Below are 17,309 nucleotides of genomic sequence, written 5' to 3'. Positions count from 1 at the left end.
CAACTCTTGTCGCGACAAATCATGACAACACACACAGTATTTTGGACCAAACAAATAATTACAAAGAAGAAAAACAACAAAGAAAGTGTTGTAACCTGCCGTTTTTTTCTACTTTCTAATTATTTTCATTGTACACTCAGTACAAGTTATAGAAATACCATTAAAAGGGGTTCGGTAGACTATATATGCATGTCAAACTCGGGGGTTCTTGAAATTAAACGGGTTGAGAGTCACTGCTAGAGAGCCGTAAAAACCTTCTCTTATGGGGGGTCCCTGGCATATCTTTTCAAATGGGGGTCTGCAGGGGTACTTTGTGTAAATTAGGGGGTCCTTGACATGAAAAGGTTTGGGAACCAGTGGTCTGACTCTGTACTACCCTGAGTAATGAGCTGCTCTCCTTTGGAAAAAAGTTTTCTTTACAAAAAGTATCAATACTGCAATGTAGAAATACAATTCAACATGTATACTTGAGTGAAAGTATCGGCATAATGTTCTTAAAATATCAACAGTAGAAAATGCTCATTTTGCAGTAATGTCCCATTTCACAGGTTTCAAATGTTGTAAATATCTTTTGAAAATAGCAGATCTACAAGATCTAGCAGGTCTACATTCTGAGCGTGTAGGTCGGGGATTTTCAAATGGCCAAAATGGGTTGAAGTGGTTAATGCATGTTTTGTAATAATAATCAAATTAAAAAACAAATTAACTGTGTTGGAAAGGTTACTCAAAAACACTATTACTTGGATTTTTAATTACTTTACATATTACTCCTTGCCAAAAGGAACTACGTATTACTTTCCTTTTTGTTTCTCGACCCACGTATTCCATCTTTTGTCCCCAAAAGTCTCGCATTATCCAGTTTATTCCGGGCGGTTTAAGGCCAGCCCTTCCGCATCCGATAATTCACACGTACAGACAAGTGCACATAGTTTCCATATCCAAAATAGTAACATGTTAGTAATATTTATTACTCAAAATGTAAAGTAATTAGTTATATTACTAGTCACTGGAAAAAGTTATTAGTTACTTTCCAACATTGGTAACAAGCAAATAAATGTAGCGTAGTAAGCAGCGGACTAAAGCTGAGCAAACGTACAATATTTGGCTCCAAGATGTAGTGGAGCAGAAAGTATTGGAAATTGGAAATACTAAGTACAAATACTTAAAAATGGTACACGGTGCTTAGTTGCTTTCTGCCACTGGTATGTCCTGTGCAGTACGTCCGCGTGGCCGTGGACTCTAAGCCAGAGGCCGTGCTGCAGCTGATGCTGAGGGAATGGCAGATGGAAAGGCCCAAGCTGCTCATCACCGTCCAGGGAGGCTCGGAGAACTTCCCCCTGTCCCCCAAGGTCCAGCAGGCCTTCAGCAAGGGCCTGGTCACCGCTGCCCAGAGCACGGGGGCCTGGATCCTCACCGACGGCCTCAATACCGGTACGGGGGGGGGGAGAAAGACCAGCGCTTCTTGGGAATACATGTGTTGGAAACATGAACGTGGCTCAATATTTGTTTTGTAATAACAACAATCTACAAAGTTACTATCTCTTAATTAAGTTTCCCCAAGGGCCATATATATATTTTTATTTATTATTATGGAGAGTTATGATGGAGAGTGGTTAACCAAATGGACCCTTATAGATATTTAACTCTTGATGGCCGTATAGATGATCCTCGTGGGCTGCAAATGGTCCGCAGGCCGCCTATTGGGGAACCCTAATCTAAAGTATACAAATAATTGTAGTTGAGTAAAAAGTACAATATTTGCCTCTGAGATGTATATGGAGCGAATTAAAAGTATTGAAAATTGGACATATTCCAGTAAAAAAAAAAAGAAAAAAAAGTAACCAAGTACAGCACTTGAGTAAATATACTTACTACATGTGCTCTGTACTGTTTACAGTGTAAACATTGTATCCATGTTGTAGGAGTGTCCAGGTATATGTTACAGTGTATAAACATTGTATCCATGCTGTAGGAGTGTCCAGGTATATGTTACAGTGTAAACATTGTATCCATTCTGTAGGAGTGTCCAGGTATGTTACAGTGTAAACATTGTATCCATGTTGTAGGAGTGTCCAGGTATGTGTTACAGTGTATAAACATTGTATCCATGCTGTAGGAGTGTCCAGGTATATGTTACAGTGTATAAACATTGTATCCATGCTGTAGGAGTGTCCAGGTATGTTACAGTGTAAACATTGTATCCATGCTGTAGGAGTGTCCAGGTATATGTTACAGTGTATAAACATTGTATCCATGCTGTAGGAGTGTCCAGGTATATGTTACAGTGTAAACATTGTATCCATGCTGTAGGAGTGTCCAGGTATATGTTACAGTGTATAAACATTGTATCCATGCTGTAGGAGTGTCCAGGTATGTTACAGTGTATAAACATTGTATCCATGCTGTAGGAGTGTCCAGGTATATGTTACAGTGTATAAACATTGTATCCATGCTGTAGGAGTGTCCCGGTATGTTACAGTGTAAACATTGTATCCATTCTGTAGGAGTGTCCAGGTATATGTTACAGTGTATAAACATTGTATCCATGCTGTAGGAGTGTCCAGGTATATGTTACAGTGTATAAACATTGTATCCATGCTGTAGGAGTGTCCAGGTATGTTACAGTGTAAACATTGTATCCATTCTGTAGGAGTGTCCAGGTATATGTTACAGTGTATAAACATTGTATCCATGCTGTAGGAGTGTCCAGGTATGTAGGCGAGGCGGTAAAGGCGTACGGCACCCATGACCTGAGGAAGAGGAACGCGGTGGGGGTCATGCCCTGGGGAGTCATCGACAACAACATGGATCTGATTGGCAGAGACGTGAGTTATTATAACATGCTTATTATTAATAGACTGCTGCTTCTCAATGTGTGGCCTGTCCGCCATCAACATGAGAAACAGTTTAAAGTACCACTTAAGCCCTGTTTTATTTTTTCGGATAGCCGTAAACATTAATTTCGGCTATTTTTGAGGGGCGCCAGCTAGTTTGTACCACGGAATGTGATGATTTGATTGGCTGAGCACGGAATGTGATGTGTGATGATAAGAGTGGCCCTCACTTCACACAAGGGTGATTTTTGAATAATGTTGACAAATGTCGACAAATTGTTTATTATGGGTGTCCATCCATCCATCCAGCCAGCCATCCATCCATCACGTTTATCTTCAACCGCTTATCCGCAGTCGGGTCGCGGGGGAAACAGTTCCAGCAGAGAGCTCCAGACTGTGTGTGTGTGTGTGTGTGTGTGTGTGTGTGTGTGTGTGTGTGTGTGTGTGTGTGTGTGTGTGTGTGTGTGTGTGTGTGTGTGTGTGCGCACGCACGTCTTGCTGTCAGGGCCGGCCCTCCCATCAGGCAAGTCAGGCAATAGCCTGGGGCATCAGGAGGGGACGGGGGCAGCAGAGCCCAGTCACAGATACTTTCGCTTTCAAGCGCTGCGCGCAGCAAAACAGCTGAGCTGACGCTGTTGCTGTGGCTGTTCTGCTCTGCTGCCTGCCCCCCCACCCCTGCTACTAAATCCAGCCAGCCAGGGGTGGGGGGTGTGGCCGGTGGAATGCCCCCTCCCCCGCCCCCAGCCTAACCTACAGGCAAACGCCAAACGGCATGGTGCACTGATGGGGAAAATAAACAAATAAAGTACTGTGTTGTCCACTCGTCGTGGTGTTTTTTTTGTTGGTGTTGTGATGTCCAAGAGGCCAAACCAACCCTCTGGTCATCAGGGAAGAAAGAAAAAAATGGTATGAATGTATGAATGAAGGTATGAATGTGATTACTAAACAGTGAATCATGAATAAACTGTCTAGTTATTTGAGCTAAACAAGTAGCAACAAGCTAGCTGCTACTGCATGTTGTGTTGTCATTGTCACTTCTCAGACTTGCAGCTATTAGCTAGCTTATTTAGTTGAGAATGAGTAAATATATGGGCATATAATGTCAAATAATTAAGTTAATTTGATAATTTCCCACGAGCCCAACTTTATTTGTCCCCCTGAGGGCAAATGGTTTTGTTTACTTTTAGCCAGTAAGCAAAGCCAGCCCATTGTTTCAATTTCAATCTCAACAAATTGTACACTCAAAGTTAGTAACTTTGAATTTAAATTAGTCCTGTAAGGGTTCATTTGGTGGTTGGTTTAATTATTATATATATATTTTTACAGTGATTAAAATTATATGCTATGATACTGATATTATTTTTTAGAATTGAGAGAGGATCACAATAGAGAACCATTTTGTGGAACACTCTCCTATTTAATACTACCACCAATTTATAATCTGTTCAGTACATATTACATTTGTATTATTTAAAAAAATACCTGTTTTTAATGGATAACAATATAGAAGCTTTAGTCTGTGTCTAATGTTGACTTGTCCATTGCATATGTCTGCTGTTACTATATAGAAGTGTATTTGTATGTCTCTAAATGTTTTGATGAATTGAACAAGGTGGACCCTGTTGTAAACAAGTGTAATGCTTATTTGGGTCGTCCACTCACAGTTAACAGTCTTTGTATTGAGTTTGTGCTTGAAATGTACTGTAATTCTGCAAACTGTTAATAAATATTTCAATCAATCAATCTGTCGGGAAGAGCCTAGTTGCCATCCCAACAGAAACAATATGTATTTTTTTTTTTTACTCTACATGATCTTGCATTAAGGAGTCTCAGGTCAGGTCAACAAACTGGTATGAATTTGAAGCGTCAAAATTTGAAGAGTGCATCATGGCACCATGGCGGCGGCGGCGGGGGGGGGGGCATCAGGAAATATCTAGCCTGGGGCAGTATTTTAGTCAGGGCCGGCCCTGTGTCAGAATCAAGTTCACCTCTCCAAAGCAACATATTGGTGCTCAGGTGTTCAGGTCTCTGTTGCGTTGCATGCGTTGTGATTGGTGCAGGTGTTCAGGTCTCTGTTGCGTTGCATGCGTTGTGATTGGTGCAGGTGTTCAGGTCTCTGTTGCGTTGCATGCGTTGTGATTGGTGCAGGCGCGGCATTATGCGCCTCTGTTGGGTTGCATGCGTTGTGATTGGTGCAGGTGTTCAGGTCTCTGTTGCGTTGCATGCGTTGTGATTGGTGCAGGTGTTCAGGCCGTACCAGCCACTGGGGAACCCGTTGAGTAAGAGGGCGTGTCTGAACGGTTTCCACTCCCACTTCCTGTTGGTGGACGATGGCACTGTGGGAAAACATGGCTGCCAGGAGGGTCTGAGGAGGAGGCTGGAGAAACACATCCAGATGCAGAGGATACACCCACGTGAGTGTGTGTGTGTGTGTGTGTGTGTGTGTGTGTGTGTGTGTGTGTGTGTGTGTGTGTGTGTGTGTGTGTGTGTGTGTGTGTGTGTGTGTGTGTGTGTGTGTGTGTGTGTGTGTGTGTGTGTGTGTGTGTGTGTGTGTGTGTGTGTGTGTGTGCGTGCGTGCGTGCGTGCGCGCGTGCGCGCGTGCGTTTGCGTGTGTGCGCACGTCTTGCTGTGTCAGAATCAAGTTCACATAACAGGTTTGCAGGTCTAAAGAAGAGAGCAACATTTTGTTACTATAGTTACTTTGTAGATTTTTATTATTATTACAAACATACATTAACCACTTCAGCCCTATATACATTTTGGCCATTTGAAAATAGCAGATCTACAAGCTCACCATGCGTCGCGGTGCGACCCCACTGTGAGCTTGTAGATCTGCTATTTGCCATTCAACATTTGAAAACTTGAAGTGGGACATTCTGCACAATGTGTACTTTTACTTTTGGCGTTTTAAGTACATTTCAATGCCAATACTTTTGTACTTTTCCTGAAGTATACATTTTGAATTTTCTGGACTGGACTATTATATTTATGTTTCCACCCCTGCTTGCAGGATTGAACCAGGGTGTAGCGGTGGTGTGCGTGGTGGTGGAGGGAGGCCCTGCCACGCTGTCTGTGGTGTTGGACTACGTCAGCAGTGTGCCCCCCGTGCCCGTGCTTGTGTTTGAGGGCTCGGGCAGAGCCGCTGACCTGTTGGCCTTCTTACACAAACAGACTGACGCGGAGAGGTTGGTGCATGCTGTACAACACACGGTCCATTTCACCCAACACCTGAGGCCCATTCTACAAATCAGGGGTTCTCATCGTTTTTGGCTGGGGGACCCAGCTTTTCGTGTCTCGCAAACCCCCACCCCCCTCCCCACCACCAATACAATGTGACCACTACAGTAACCTTAATAATAGAGGAAGATATAAACATTAACTATGTGTACTATATACGTAAACTCTAAATTTCAATTTTCCAGCCATTCAGTTGCATGTTGCACAAACAAAGCAAAACATTATTTTTAAAATAATTTGGGGACCTGTTGCTATATTCAACCACGGTTTCAACCACACGGTGAAATAACACAGATTGGCAATTCCGTATACACACTACTACTAGAAAACCCCCAAATATGTACATAATATTACACAGAAATAGACCGCGATAGAGCACACTGTGTGTCCTCACTCAGGCAGTTGGACGCTGACATCCAGGAGATCTTCTTGCTGAGGATTGGGAAGGTGTTTGGGGTGGACAGGACAGAGGCCTGTGGCCTGTACAGGCTGCTGCTGGACTGCATGGAGCACAGGCACTCTGTGAGTGACACCTCCACACACGCACGCATTCAATTTAGTTACATTTAGTTTCAGTCATATTTTAGTCATCTGAAATGTTTTAGTGTTAGTCTCCTCTTTAGTCGACTAAAACCTGTGTTTTGCCAGCTAGGCCTCATTGCGTCGTAATGCCTGATTTTACACTTGATTGCCTGCTGAAAATAGCCGATCTAGTTGTGAGCTTGAGTGCAGCACCCGACCACACATAAATAGACTTCGACTGGATATCCTCTCCACTAGCCCCTCCCTTTAATTTGTCGATGAAATTGTCAATATAGTTTTAATCATTGTAGCTTAGTTTTTATTTCATTTTCGTCTGTGAAAAAAAGAGGTTGACGAACAGTTTTCGTAATAGTTTTAGTTGACAAAATCAACACTGCTACACAGTACACACTAGCAGTACATAATATTAGTTATTCTATTTATAGTGACTCATAGGAATAGACTATGTGACAACCGGGTATAGTCTGGTGACCAGCAGCGTGGGTTAGCACCCCAGCCTGTGTCCACCGTGAGGAGGAAGCCCAAAAAACCCACGTGAGGCCTTCAGGAGGGCCATTCAAGCCGCTATAGTGGAGCCTGTGGCACCACCGTTTCCCTGCCGGTGGAGCCTGCAGAATCCACCACTCCCGAATGAAGTGTGAATGAAGTGTCTGGCTGCACCTGGTGAGAGCAGTTCCGGATTGTGTGTCCCTGGGTTTTCCCTAATGGGACTGATCGAGGGTAGCTAGTCTAGCTACTGCCTGGGACTATAATGTAAGTCGGGATTTGGTCACCCCGGATGGGTCACCCGAGTGAGGGGTATGATGTTGTCAGACCCGAAACCCATGAGGACCTTGGGTTACATCACTGAGGATACGTCAAAGGTGCATCCATGCGATGTTTTTTAGTTCGTATAGCTGTGCTTTTCCAGCATAAATAATTGTTCAAGTGAATTCATGAATTCGCAGAACATTACAGATCTAGATTTGCTATTTCCAGTGAAGGGATTTGGTGTAGAGGGGAAAACAATGATCAAGTACAGGACCAGTACTTGGTCAACTAAGTATATTGGTTTAATTAAGTAAACGTATAGAGGCCTTTAAGTGGTTAAAGAGGTTTCTCGTTATTTATTGTTAATTTGTTGTTGTTTAAATGTAAAATCTTTACAATAGATCACCATCTTTGACTCTGAGTCAGAGGACCAGCAGACGCCAGATTCTGCCATCTTGACCACTACACTAAAAGGTACAGTAAAATATAACACAAGAAATGATCACATAGTGATATTTGTCAGGTGAAAGAAGCACTGGTTTCTTTATTTAGTAGCGAACGCTCCTCTCAACCGGCCAGTCTCAATCATAACATTATGTTACATGACATTGGGTGGGTTGGGTGTCTCTAAAGATTTCTGTTACCTGTTTCCTGTTACCTTTTTCCTGGTCATGTGACCTGAGTAACCAATACATGACAGCAGCGTGTGTGGCAGCCAATCAGGACTAGGTCCCGACTAGGAGCCAAAGTCGTCATTCAATTTGACTAATTCAGTTTTCACCTGACAAAAAATGCTGTTTTGTTTCTGTTTGTAATGTGATATGATTGTTGGTACTGTAGGTACCAAAGCCAGCCCTGCAGAACAGCTCAGCATGGTGCTAGCCTGGGACAGAGCTGACATCGCTAAGAAACATGTCCTGGTGTACGGACAGCACTGGCAGGTAACAATAACAACATTAAGACTTGAGACCAGACTCTACAAAATGTCTTCTATATCATGACAGTGGAATGGAATTTCATGTCAAGGACCCCAAAGATTATATGTAATTGACCGCCGACCCCCATCTCAAAATATGTTGTTCCAGAGACTCCCCCAGAAGCAAAGATTTGAGTTAAAAACGTTCGCTGTTGCACATTTCTCGCTATGAGCTTGTAGATCTGCTATTTTTCAATAGCTAAAGTGTAAAATAATGGTTAATATGGTTAAACGCTAAAGCGACACAGATGCGTTCCAGGTCATAATGGGTTAACAACACCATTCCTCACTTGCTTCACTGCAGGTCAAGCCGTGGATACATTTTATTTAAGTTACACTATATTTCTAGTATTATATGTTGGCCAGGCCAGCTCAGCAGACTTGTGGTTATAGTGTCCGTCCTGAGATTGGGAGTTCAAATCCCTGGCAGGGTCATACTGTACCAAAGACTGGGTCCCAGTGGGCACTCAGCATCAAGTGTTGGATTGGATCCATGCGACATACTGTACTAACGTCATGTCCAGGGGGTGTACTTTTACATCATGGCGGGGAGATAGCCTATAGAGCGTCGCAGTCTTTGTTTGGCCCAAAACATTGTGTTTATTGTTATGATTTGTCACGACAAGAGTTGGCTTTGTCCGCGGCGTAAACGTCTTTAAATACTTTCTGAAAAGTCTATGAGGAAAATAAACGGGGAATTATTTTCCGGGTCTCTCGAGGGGGCGGGACTGCGACGCTCTATTGGGAGTATACTTGTACATCGAGGTGCCTCACACTACAGAAACAGGAGTAGGTTACTGCCCTGTGGGCCTCATGGATCGGCAGAGCTCACTTACCTATTTCATTCCATAGGGCTGCACAATATTAGGAAAACAAAATCACGTGATAACATTGTGAAATATTGCAATGGCGATATGACTCGCGATAAGTAGACAAATATTGAACGAATGCAGTGCAGTTTTAGTGTCTTTATTAGGTTTGCTGTTATAGAACTCGGACAATGAAGAGCTGTGAAGAAATGGATTATATTTCCATGACAACAACATGATTTTACTGAAAACGTTGCACCTGGCTAGTGGCCACAGCTGCTGTCCCCCTGGGCATGGCGCTAGTATGTCGCAGTGACTTACCCCCAATCAACCCTTGATGCTGAGTGCCAAGCAGAGAGGCATTGGGTCCCATCGTTCAGAGTCCTTGGTATGACCCGGCCGCTTAACCCGAGTCACCAGTCTCAGCGTGGACACAACTACCCACAAGGCCACTTAGCTGGTTGTATGAAATCTAAACTAAACAATAACATCCTCAGTTTACACCTACATTGTTGAAATACATCAAGCAAGTCTTTTGCAATACGTACATTTGTGCATGTTGATTTTGCGTCGGTGACCAATATACATTTATTTTTGACATATACTGTGCAGTTTTTGTTATGTTATGTTTCGTACAATCATGCTACATCACATTACTGTAAGATGCATCGCTTAATTTCATCAAATTTGAACTCGTCTCGTCTCGTCTTGTCTTGTCTTGTCTTGTCCTGTGCTGTGCTGTGCTGTGCTGTGCTGTGCTGTGCTGTGCTGTGCTGTGCTGTGCTGTGCTGTGCTGTGCTGTGCTGTGCTCTGTGCCGTGCTGTGCCGTGCTGTGCCGTGCCGTGCAGGTGGGCTGGTTGGAGCAGGCCATGCTGGATGCTCTGGTGATGGACCGTGTGGCGTTTGTCAAGCTGCTGATAGAGAACAGCATGACCATGAGCAGATTCCTCACTGTGGCCCGCCTGGAGGAGCTCTATAACACGGTTATTATTTACAGCACATCTTTTTATTATTATTGCATGTTTCTTCATTCAAAATATACTACTACCAGTAAGACGCGCAAACGCGGGAAGCGAACGCAGCTGAGACCCCGCAGATCATGTCTGTCTGTCTGTCTGTCTGTCTGTCTGTGTGTCTGTCCCGCTGTTACTGTATATGTGGACCTGGCCCCTTTTGTGCCCATATATGGAGCTGAGTGATTTGTTTGTGATTGATGCAACACACTCCATATTTGGACGTATTGATGCAACACACTCCATATTTGGACGTATAGTGGGACAGACAGACAGACAGACAGACAGACAGACAGACAGACAGACAGACAGACATGACAGACAGACAGACAGACATGAAGCTCCTTTTTAGTCTGAGCACCACTAAGTGGTGGTTCCAGACCTGATTAGTCGTCCACCAGACCCCCTGGGTGTCCTGTCCGTCCGTCCGTCTGTCTGTCTGAGTTCCGAGCAGATCTCCTACCTACATTATACGCAAACTAAAGTGCTTTACATAAAACATTAAGCAAGTATAATGTAATGTGTCACGTAACCAAAAATGTCACTGACTGTGAGCATGAAAAGTAGAGAATCTCAATCACTGCTCGGTCCAGAGGGGGAACCATGGGGTCACCCTGCAAGAAGAACAACCGGATATTATAATGCGAAACATTTGCATCGCTATTTTCACCCCACAGTGCTTTTGCTCCTCTCACTCTGTCCCTTTCGCCTCTTTTCCCACAAGGCCTTGTCTTTGGAACGTAAACATAGGAACATCTTTGTTTTGGGACCCAGTGGGCGACTGTGTAAGCACAGCGCCTTTGATTGGAATAACAAATAATGCGCTTTTTAAGTGTTGTTGTTGTTAAGACAACCCCCCCCCCCCCGCCCCCCCAAAAAAGAAAACCAAACAAACAATTATTTCTTGGTGAATATTATTCGTGGTTGGTTTGTTTGTTTTGACCATGCATTGGAGATTACACAGTTTGTTGTCCTAATGGGTCCACTCATACACTGCCTTCATCTTATGGATATAAAAGCATGTTTAATATTTAATCACTCTGGGATAACAAGTTACCGTATAAGAAGATCATCCAGATGGGATTCCTCTTTTGGTATTCTGCAGATTGTTTATTCCCTTCAAAGATGCCGTGCTGGTTGTTTGTAGGTTCATTCATATGGCCTGTGGTGGAAGTACTTTTACCTAAGTAATGCACTTGAGTACCGTTTTGAGGTAGTTGTACTTTACTTTCAAAAAAGAGTTTTCAATCATTTTACTTCTTCCCAACTACTAATCTCAGATCAAAATATTGTACTTTTACTCCACTACATTTATTTGAAAACGTTAGTTAGTAGTTACTTTGTAGGTTTTTGATTATTATAAAACATACATTACCCACTTCAGCCCATTTCGGCCATTTGAAAGTAAATGGTAAATGGTGCATTTATATAGCGCCTTTATCCAAGGCGCTTTACATAGATTGTGCATTACATTCACCCATTCACACACACATTCATACACCGATTGCGGCGGAAGCCATGCAAGGTACCAACCAGCACATCGGGAGCAATTTGGGGTTCAGTGTCTTGCCCAAGGACACTTAGACAGGAGGAGCCAGGATTCGAACCGCCGACCCATGGATCATTGGACGACCTGCTCTACCTCTTGAGCCACAGTCGCCCCAGTATTGTTTAGAATTCCAAGGTTTTAGCAGTTTTAGCAGTTGTGCTGTCGTTCTTCACACAATTTGGCAATAATTATGGTAGAGGGCCGTGAGAAATGAGAATCCCTCAGGAACAGAAGCTCACAGTCATTCGTCCAAAGACCTGTCCTATAGATCTCTCAATGAATTGACCTACATTTTGATGATTTTTCCTCGATCCACCTTTTCTGACTTTTTTCGACCACATCAAAGAATTTCGTGGCCTTGGTAACCACTCCCCTTGAAATCGCATTTCCATTCATGCGAATGGAGTCTGGACTCTGGTTACAGGACTACAGAATGGAGTCTGGACTCTGGTTACAGGACTACAGAATGGAGTCTGGACTCTGGTTACAGGACTACAGAATGGAGTCTGGACTCTGGTTACAGGACTACAGAATGGAGTCTGGACTCTGGTTACAGGACTACAGAATGGAGTCTGGACTCTGGTTACAGGACTACAGAATGGAGTCTGGACTCTGGTTACAGGACTACAGAATGGAGTCTGGACTCTGGTTACAGGACTACAGAATGGAGTCTGGACTCTGGTTACAGGACTACAGAATGGAGTCTGGACTCTGGTTACAGGACTACAGCGTTGATATCGTAAATATCCAATCAGCGTAACAAAAAAAAAGCTGATGTCATCTCCAGTCTACCAACGTCATAAAGTCCCCTAGCCCCTCCTATGCCCAGCTTTGTGTGTTTGTAATGATGTTGATGATGCATGATGATGATGATGATGATGATGATGATTATTGCGAATTCAGTGAGCACTTACTATGAGACCTAGCAGATCATGTCTGTCTGTGTGTCTGTCTGTCTGTCCCGCTATCCAAATATGGAGTGCGTTGCATCAGCAATCACTCAGCTCCATATATGGGCACAAAAGGGGCCAGGTCCACTCAGCTCCATATATGGGCACAAAAGGGGCCAGGTCCACATATACAGTAACAGCGGGACAGACACACAGACAGACAGACAGACATGATCTGCAGGGTCTCAGCTGCGTTCGCTTCCCGCGTTTGCGCGTCTTACTGGTCACTAGTATTAATGGTGAAACACCCCCCCCTACAGGGCCCACCAGACAGTTTCCTGCATCACCTTGTGGAAGATGCCAAACAGGTGAGCAGCCACAGTGAAATCCAACAGAGCTTTTTCACAGCATCCATGCTGACATGAAAGAGCAGACAAATCTTACAGTGCTCACAGTGTGATGTGTTGTTGTGAGCTTGAAGGTGGTCTGCATTTTTTTTTTTATATTGTGTGTGTGTGTGTGTGTGTGTGTGTGTGTGTGTGTGTGTGTGTGTGTGTGTGACACGTGTGTGTGTGTGTGTGTGTGTGTGTGTGTGTGTGTGTGTCTGTGTGTCTGTGTGTGTGTAGGCCTCTCTGCCCAGAGGCTACCGTCTGTCTCTCATTGACGTAGGTCTGGTGATTGAGTACCTGATAGGAGGAGCGTACCGCAGCATCTACACCCGGAAACACTTCAGAGCCACCTACAACCGCCTTCACGCTCAGAACAAGGTGAGCAGCCTCATATAACCACCTTCACGCTCAGAACAAGGTGAGCAGCCTCATATAACCGCCTTCACGCTCAGAACAAGGTGAGCAGCCTCATATAACCACCGTCACGCTCAGAACAAGGTGAGCAGCCTCATATAACCGCCTTCACGCTCAGAACAAGGTGAGCAGCCTCATATAACCGCCTTCACGCTCAGAACAAGGTGAGCAGCCTCATATAACCGCCTTCACGCTCAGAACAAGGTGAGCAGCCTCATATAACCACCTTCACGCTCAGAACAAGGTGAGAAGCCTCATATAACCTGCACCTTCACGCTCAGTGTCTTGCTCAAGGACACTTCGACGGGTCGTTGTTCCAATGACCCCTGGTGCTGGGGATCATTGTCCATGCGCCACTGTAACTCTTAGGCAACATTCAATATCGAATTATTGACTCATTCAAATAATTCTGATTCTGATTGAGAGTCTGAAACCTTATGTATGGACCTTTCTGCAACTCGTGTTAGCTCTCTCTCTCTCTCTCTCTCTCTCTCTCTCAATTCAATTTCAATTTCAAAAGGCTTCATTGGCATGATAACATTTGCTGTTCTACATTGCCAAAGCATACATACAACAAAACAAAAGTCAACATTGCGCACACAGAGACAACTCTCTGCGCACACAGAGACAACAACAAACATCCCAACAATAATGATGAACAGCAAGCAATACAGTAACAATGAAAATAAATTAACAAACTGAAACACGACAGCAACTTAATGACCCTGTTCAGACAGATATACCTGTCTCTTCTGTCCACTGGCCGTCCCTCAGTTGATGACAGACAATTAACGTGTTGATGACAACACGTATTTTGCTGCCAAAACTGTGCATTTGGATTGTTCTCCCAGAACATATTGAAGTGATGAGTTATTAATGGTGGATTCAAATTCCTTATATTTTTCTGTGAAAGTGTAGCTCCGTCTCCACCAACCCTTGAGAGCAGAGTGAACACAGTCTGTCTTCTCTAGGCAGCCAGTTCTGTCTGTGTCTGCCTGTTTCTATTGCCAGGCGGTGGTCGCTGAGTCTCTCTCTCTCTCTCTCTCTCTGTCTCTCTCTATCATACAGAAAAGCCAACACTTTCAACAGTGAAACGTTGCCATAGTTATTTTTTTTTATCCCACGATTTTGTAACCCATTTTTCACCCCTGTGTCAATCATCTAATGTGATCCTGGGCTCTACACACCCTCCTCCAACCTAGTCCCCATATATGGGGGACAAGGGGAGAGCAACGGACTTGAACTCATGCTTCCTTCATGCCTGAGTGTCCAAGTTGCTCCTTTACACCTGACAGGGGGGAGTTTCCCTGGTTGGACGTAGCGCGTGGAAGGAACACGTTATTCCAACCAGTTCCTTTCCCCTCCATCAGGCGCCCCGGCTGGCCAGGGGGAGGCAGTTTAGTGACCAGGATTACTGCATGTTTTTTGTGAGGGTACCTATACTCTATAGGGGACACGGGAGGAGAACATGCAAACTCCACACAGAAAGGCCCTTTTCACCAACCCCGCCTACGGGTATGGGCACTGATGACGCGGAGGAGGAAACACGCCACCAGCACCCACAGAGTCCCGAGCGGGAATCGAACCCAGAACCTTCTAGCTGTGAGGCGACAGCACTACCAACTGTGCCACCGTGCCCCTAAGTTGCCATAGTTATAATCACATAAACATTATCCACATACCGGTAGCCTCAACTGTTCTGTAGCCTGGCCTCTCAGCTCAGAGCATGTATAACAAGAATATGCCAAACAAAAAAATGATAGAATTTAGCTTTAGAGTTATATTAAGATTGTTGGAACGGCAGGCCTGTTTGCGGACATTCAACATTCGCTTTACCTCTTGAGCTACTGCCGCCCCTTGATTGCTTTATTGTCTTTTAATGTGTTGCGTTATACAGTATCTTGTCTTCTGTAAATAGAGTGTATAAAACACATTTTGTTATAAGACATAACAGCACTATCTTATCTCCCTTTACTGTGGCACTCTTAGGGAAGATAGTCACACTACATTTGATGTGTACTCGGGTGCGGAACAATCAAGCACAATGTGAATCATGGCCAGCAGCGGGGACCAATCGTAACAGTTCCAATCAATGTAACAATTAGGCAGTTCGATGAGTTGGATGTTGTCTGCTGGTTTGTTTCAGCGCCGGGACACAGCGGGGCCTGTGAGGCGGGGGATGATGTCATCGTCGGATCCGATGAGGAGCAGCAGTCCACAGCGGCTGCATTTCTTCAGGACCGCTCAGCCCTACGGACGCAAGGTATAGCCAGGCTGACATCATTAAACCTCTGTTTCCCAAACCCTGCATGTCTGTGACCCATTTGTGTGTCGCGGACACATTATTAGTACAGTATGGGTCCCCTTATTTTGGAGGGGCGCTGGCCCCTCCTATATACAGGTTTAATGTTTGTTTTTAGTTCAATGCTTGTTTTAAAAACGCCATTGACAATGAGGGGAAAATTTACGTCATATTGTCCCTCATTACGTCATATTGTCTCTTTATTGTTAATGGCGTTTAATGTTTGTGTTGGCACCGTTTGTTTTACATCGCCATTGCATCACCTAATCACCTAATCACCAACATGAGTTAGACCTGATTATATTAGCGCCCGGACCTCAATTCACACAGGTGTGATTTTTTTGTTTCCTATAGCCGATCTACAAGATCGGCTATATTCACTAGTTTAGGTCCCAGGCGAACATCTAATCTGCAATTTTCAAAAATATTTTTATACATTTGAATACTTGAAATGGGACATTCTGCATAGTACTTTCCACTTTTGCGTACATTTTGATGCCAATACCTTTGTACTTTTAAGTGCATTTTGAATTCCGGAATTTTACTCGTAACAGAGTAGTTCTTTTTTTTTCTTAAATTTTTATTGGTTTTCAAGACAAGACAGAAAAAACGAACTTACAATACATATAACACAACAGACGTACAAAAAAATAAAAAAACAGTAAAATAAAAAATAAAACAGGCATCGACATTGCGTTTCCAAATGTTACATTCTAGGCATTTACAGTTGTCTCTCCTTCCCCTATATCCTTAAATATTGTCCATTTATACCATTTGTCCTCCAATTGTTCTTCCTGTAGCCTCAGACGGTGTGTCAGTTTCTCCATAAAATGTATTTCCTGAATCAAGTCCTCCCATTGTCCCTGTGTTGGAGGTTCCATCTGTCCCCATTTTCTTGTGATAGCTTTCTTTGCTGCCGCCAGTAAAATGTTTACCAAATATCTATCCTCTCCTCGAATCTTACCCCCCATCAAGTTTCCTAAATACAGTAACAGAGTAGTTCTACATGTCCCTTCCTGCTGCTCCTACTGTCCTCTCCTCCTCCTCCATGTCCCTTCCTGCTGCTCCCACTGTCCTCTCCTCCTCCTCCATGTCCCTTCCTGCTGCTCCCACTGTCCTCTCCTCCTCCTCCATGTCCCTTCCTGCTGCTCTCACTGTCCTCTCCTCCTCCATGTCCCTTCCTGCTGCTCCCACTGTCCTCTCCTCCTCCTCCATGTCCCTTCCTGCTGCTCCTACTGTCCTCTCCTCCTCCACCATGTCCCTTCCTGCTGCTCCCACTGTCCTCTCCTCCTCCTCCATGTCCCTTCCTGCTGCTCCCACTGTCCTCTCCTCCTCCTCCATGTCCCTTCCTGCTGCTCCCACTGTCCTCTCCTCCTCCTCCTCCATGTCCCTTCCTGCTGCTCCCACTGTCCTCTCCTCCTCCACCATGTCCCTTCCTGCTGCTCCCCGTGTCAGGAGCATGGGAGCGCCAAGGAAGCCGCCTTCACGCCGGACCTCAGCGACGCGTCGCTGCACGTCCACCTGAACTTCAACGACCTGTTCGTGTGGGCCGTGCTGCTGCGGCGCCAGCAGATGGCGCTGTTCCTGTGGCAGCACGGCGAGG

General features: G+C 44.5%; 1 protein-coding gene across 1 annotated transcript in view; it reads left to right on the top strand.

Moving 5' to 3' along the window:
• The window catches only part of trpm6 (transient receptor potential cation channel, subfamily M, member 6), a 57,342-nt gene that overhangs the window by 3,781 nt on the left and 36,252 nt on the right, over positions 1 to 17,309 (top strand). The window contains exons 5-16 of the mRNA XM_080765932.1: positions 1,218 to 1,431; positions 2,701 to 2,825; positions 5,077 to 5,248; positions 5,845 to 6,019; positions 6,470 to 6,593; positions 7,766 to 7,838; positions 8,205 to 8,305; positions 9,998 to 10,132; positions 12,922 to 12,969; positions 13,228 to 13,368; positions 15,551 to 15,667; positions 17,162 to 17,309. The exon at positions 17,162 to 17,309 is cut by the window's right edge and continues 112 nt beyond it. Coding sequence (XP_080622058.1) covers positions 1,218 to 1,431; positions 2,701 to 2,825; positions 5,077 to 5,248; positions 5,845 to 6,019; positions 6,470 to 6,593; positions 7,766 to 7,838; positions 8,205 to 8,305; positions 9,998 to 10,132; positions 12,922 to 12,969; positions 13,228 to 13,368; positions 15,551 to 15,667; positions 17,162 to 17,309 — 1,573 coding nt within the window. The remainder of the gene's footprint in view (positions 1 to 1,217; positions 1,432 to 2,700; positions 2,826 to 5,076; positions 5,249 to 5,844; positions 6,020 to 6,469; positions 6,594 to 7,765; positions 7,839 to 8,204; positions 8,306 to 9,997; positions 10,133 to 12,921; positions 12,970 to 13,227; positions 13,369 to 15,550; positions 15,668 to 17,161) is intronic.

The sequence above is a fragment of the Protomyctophum bolini genome (assembly GCF_963924005.1).
Source record: "Protomyctophum bolini genome assembly, chromosome: 6".
Taxonomy (NCBI): Eukaryota; Metazoa; Chordata; class Actinopteri; order Myctophiformes; family Myctophidae; genus Protomyctophum; species Protomyctophum bolini.
Note: the sequence above shows the minus strand (reverse complement) of the source record. Positions and strands in the feature narration are given on the sequence as shown.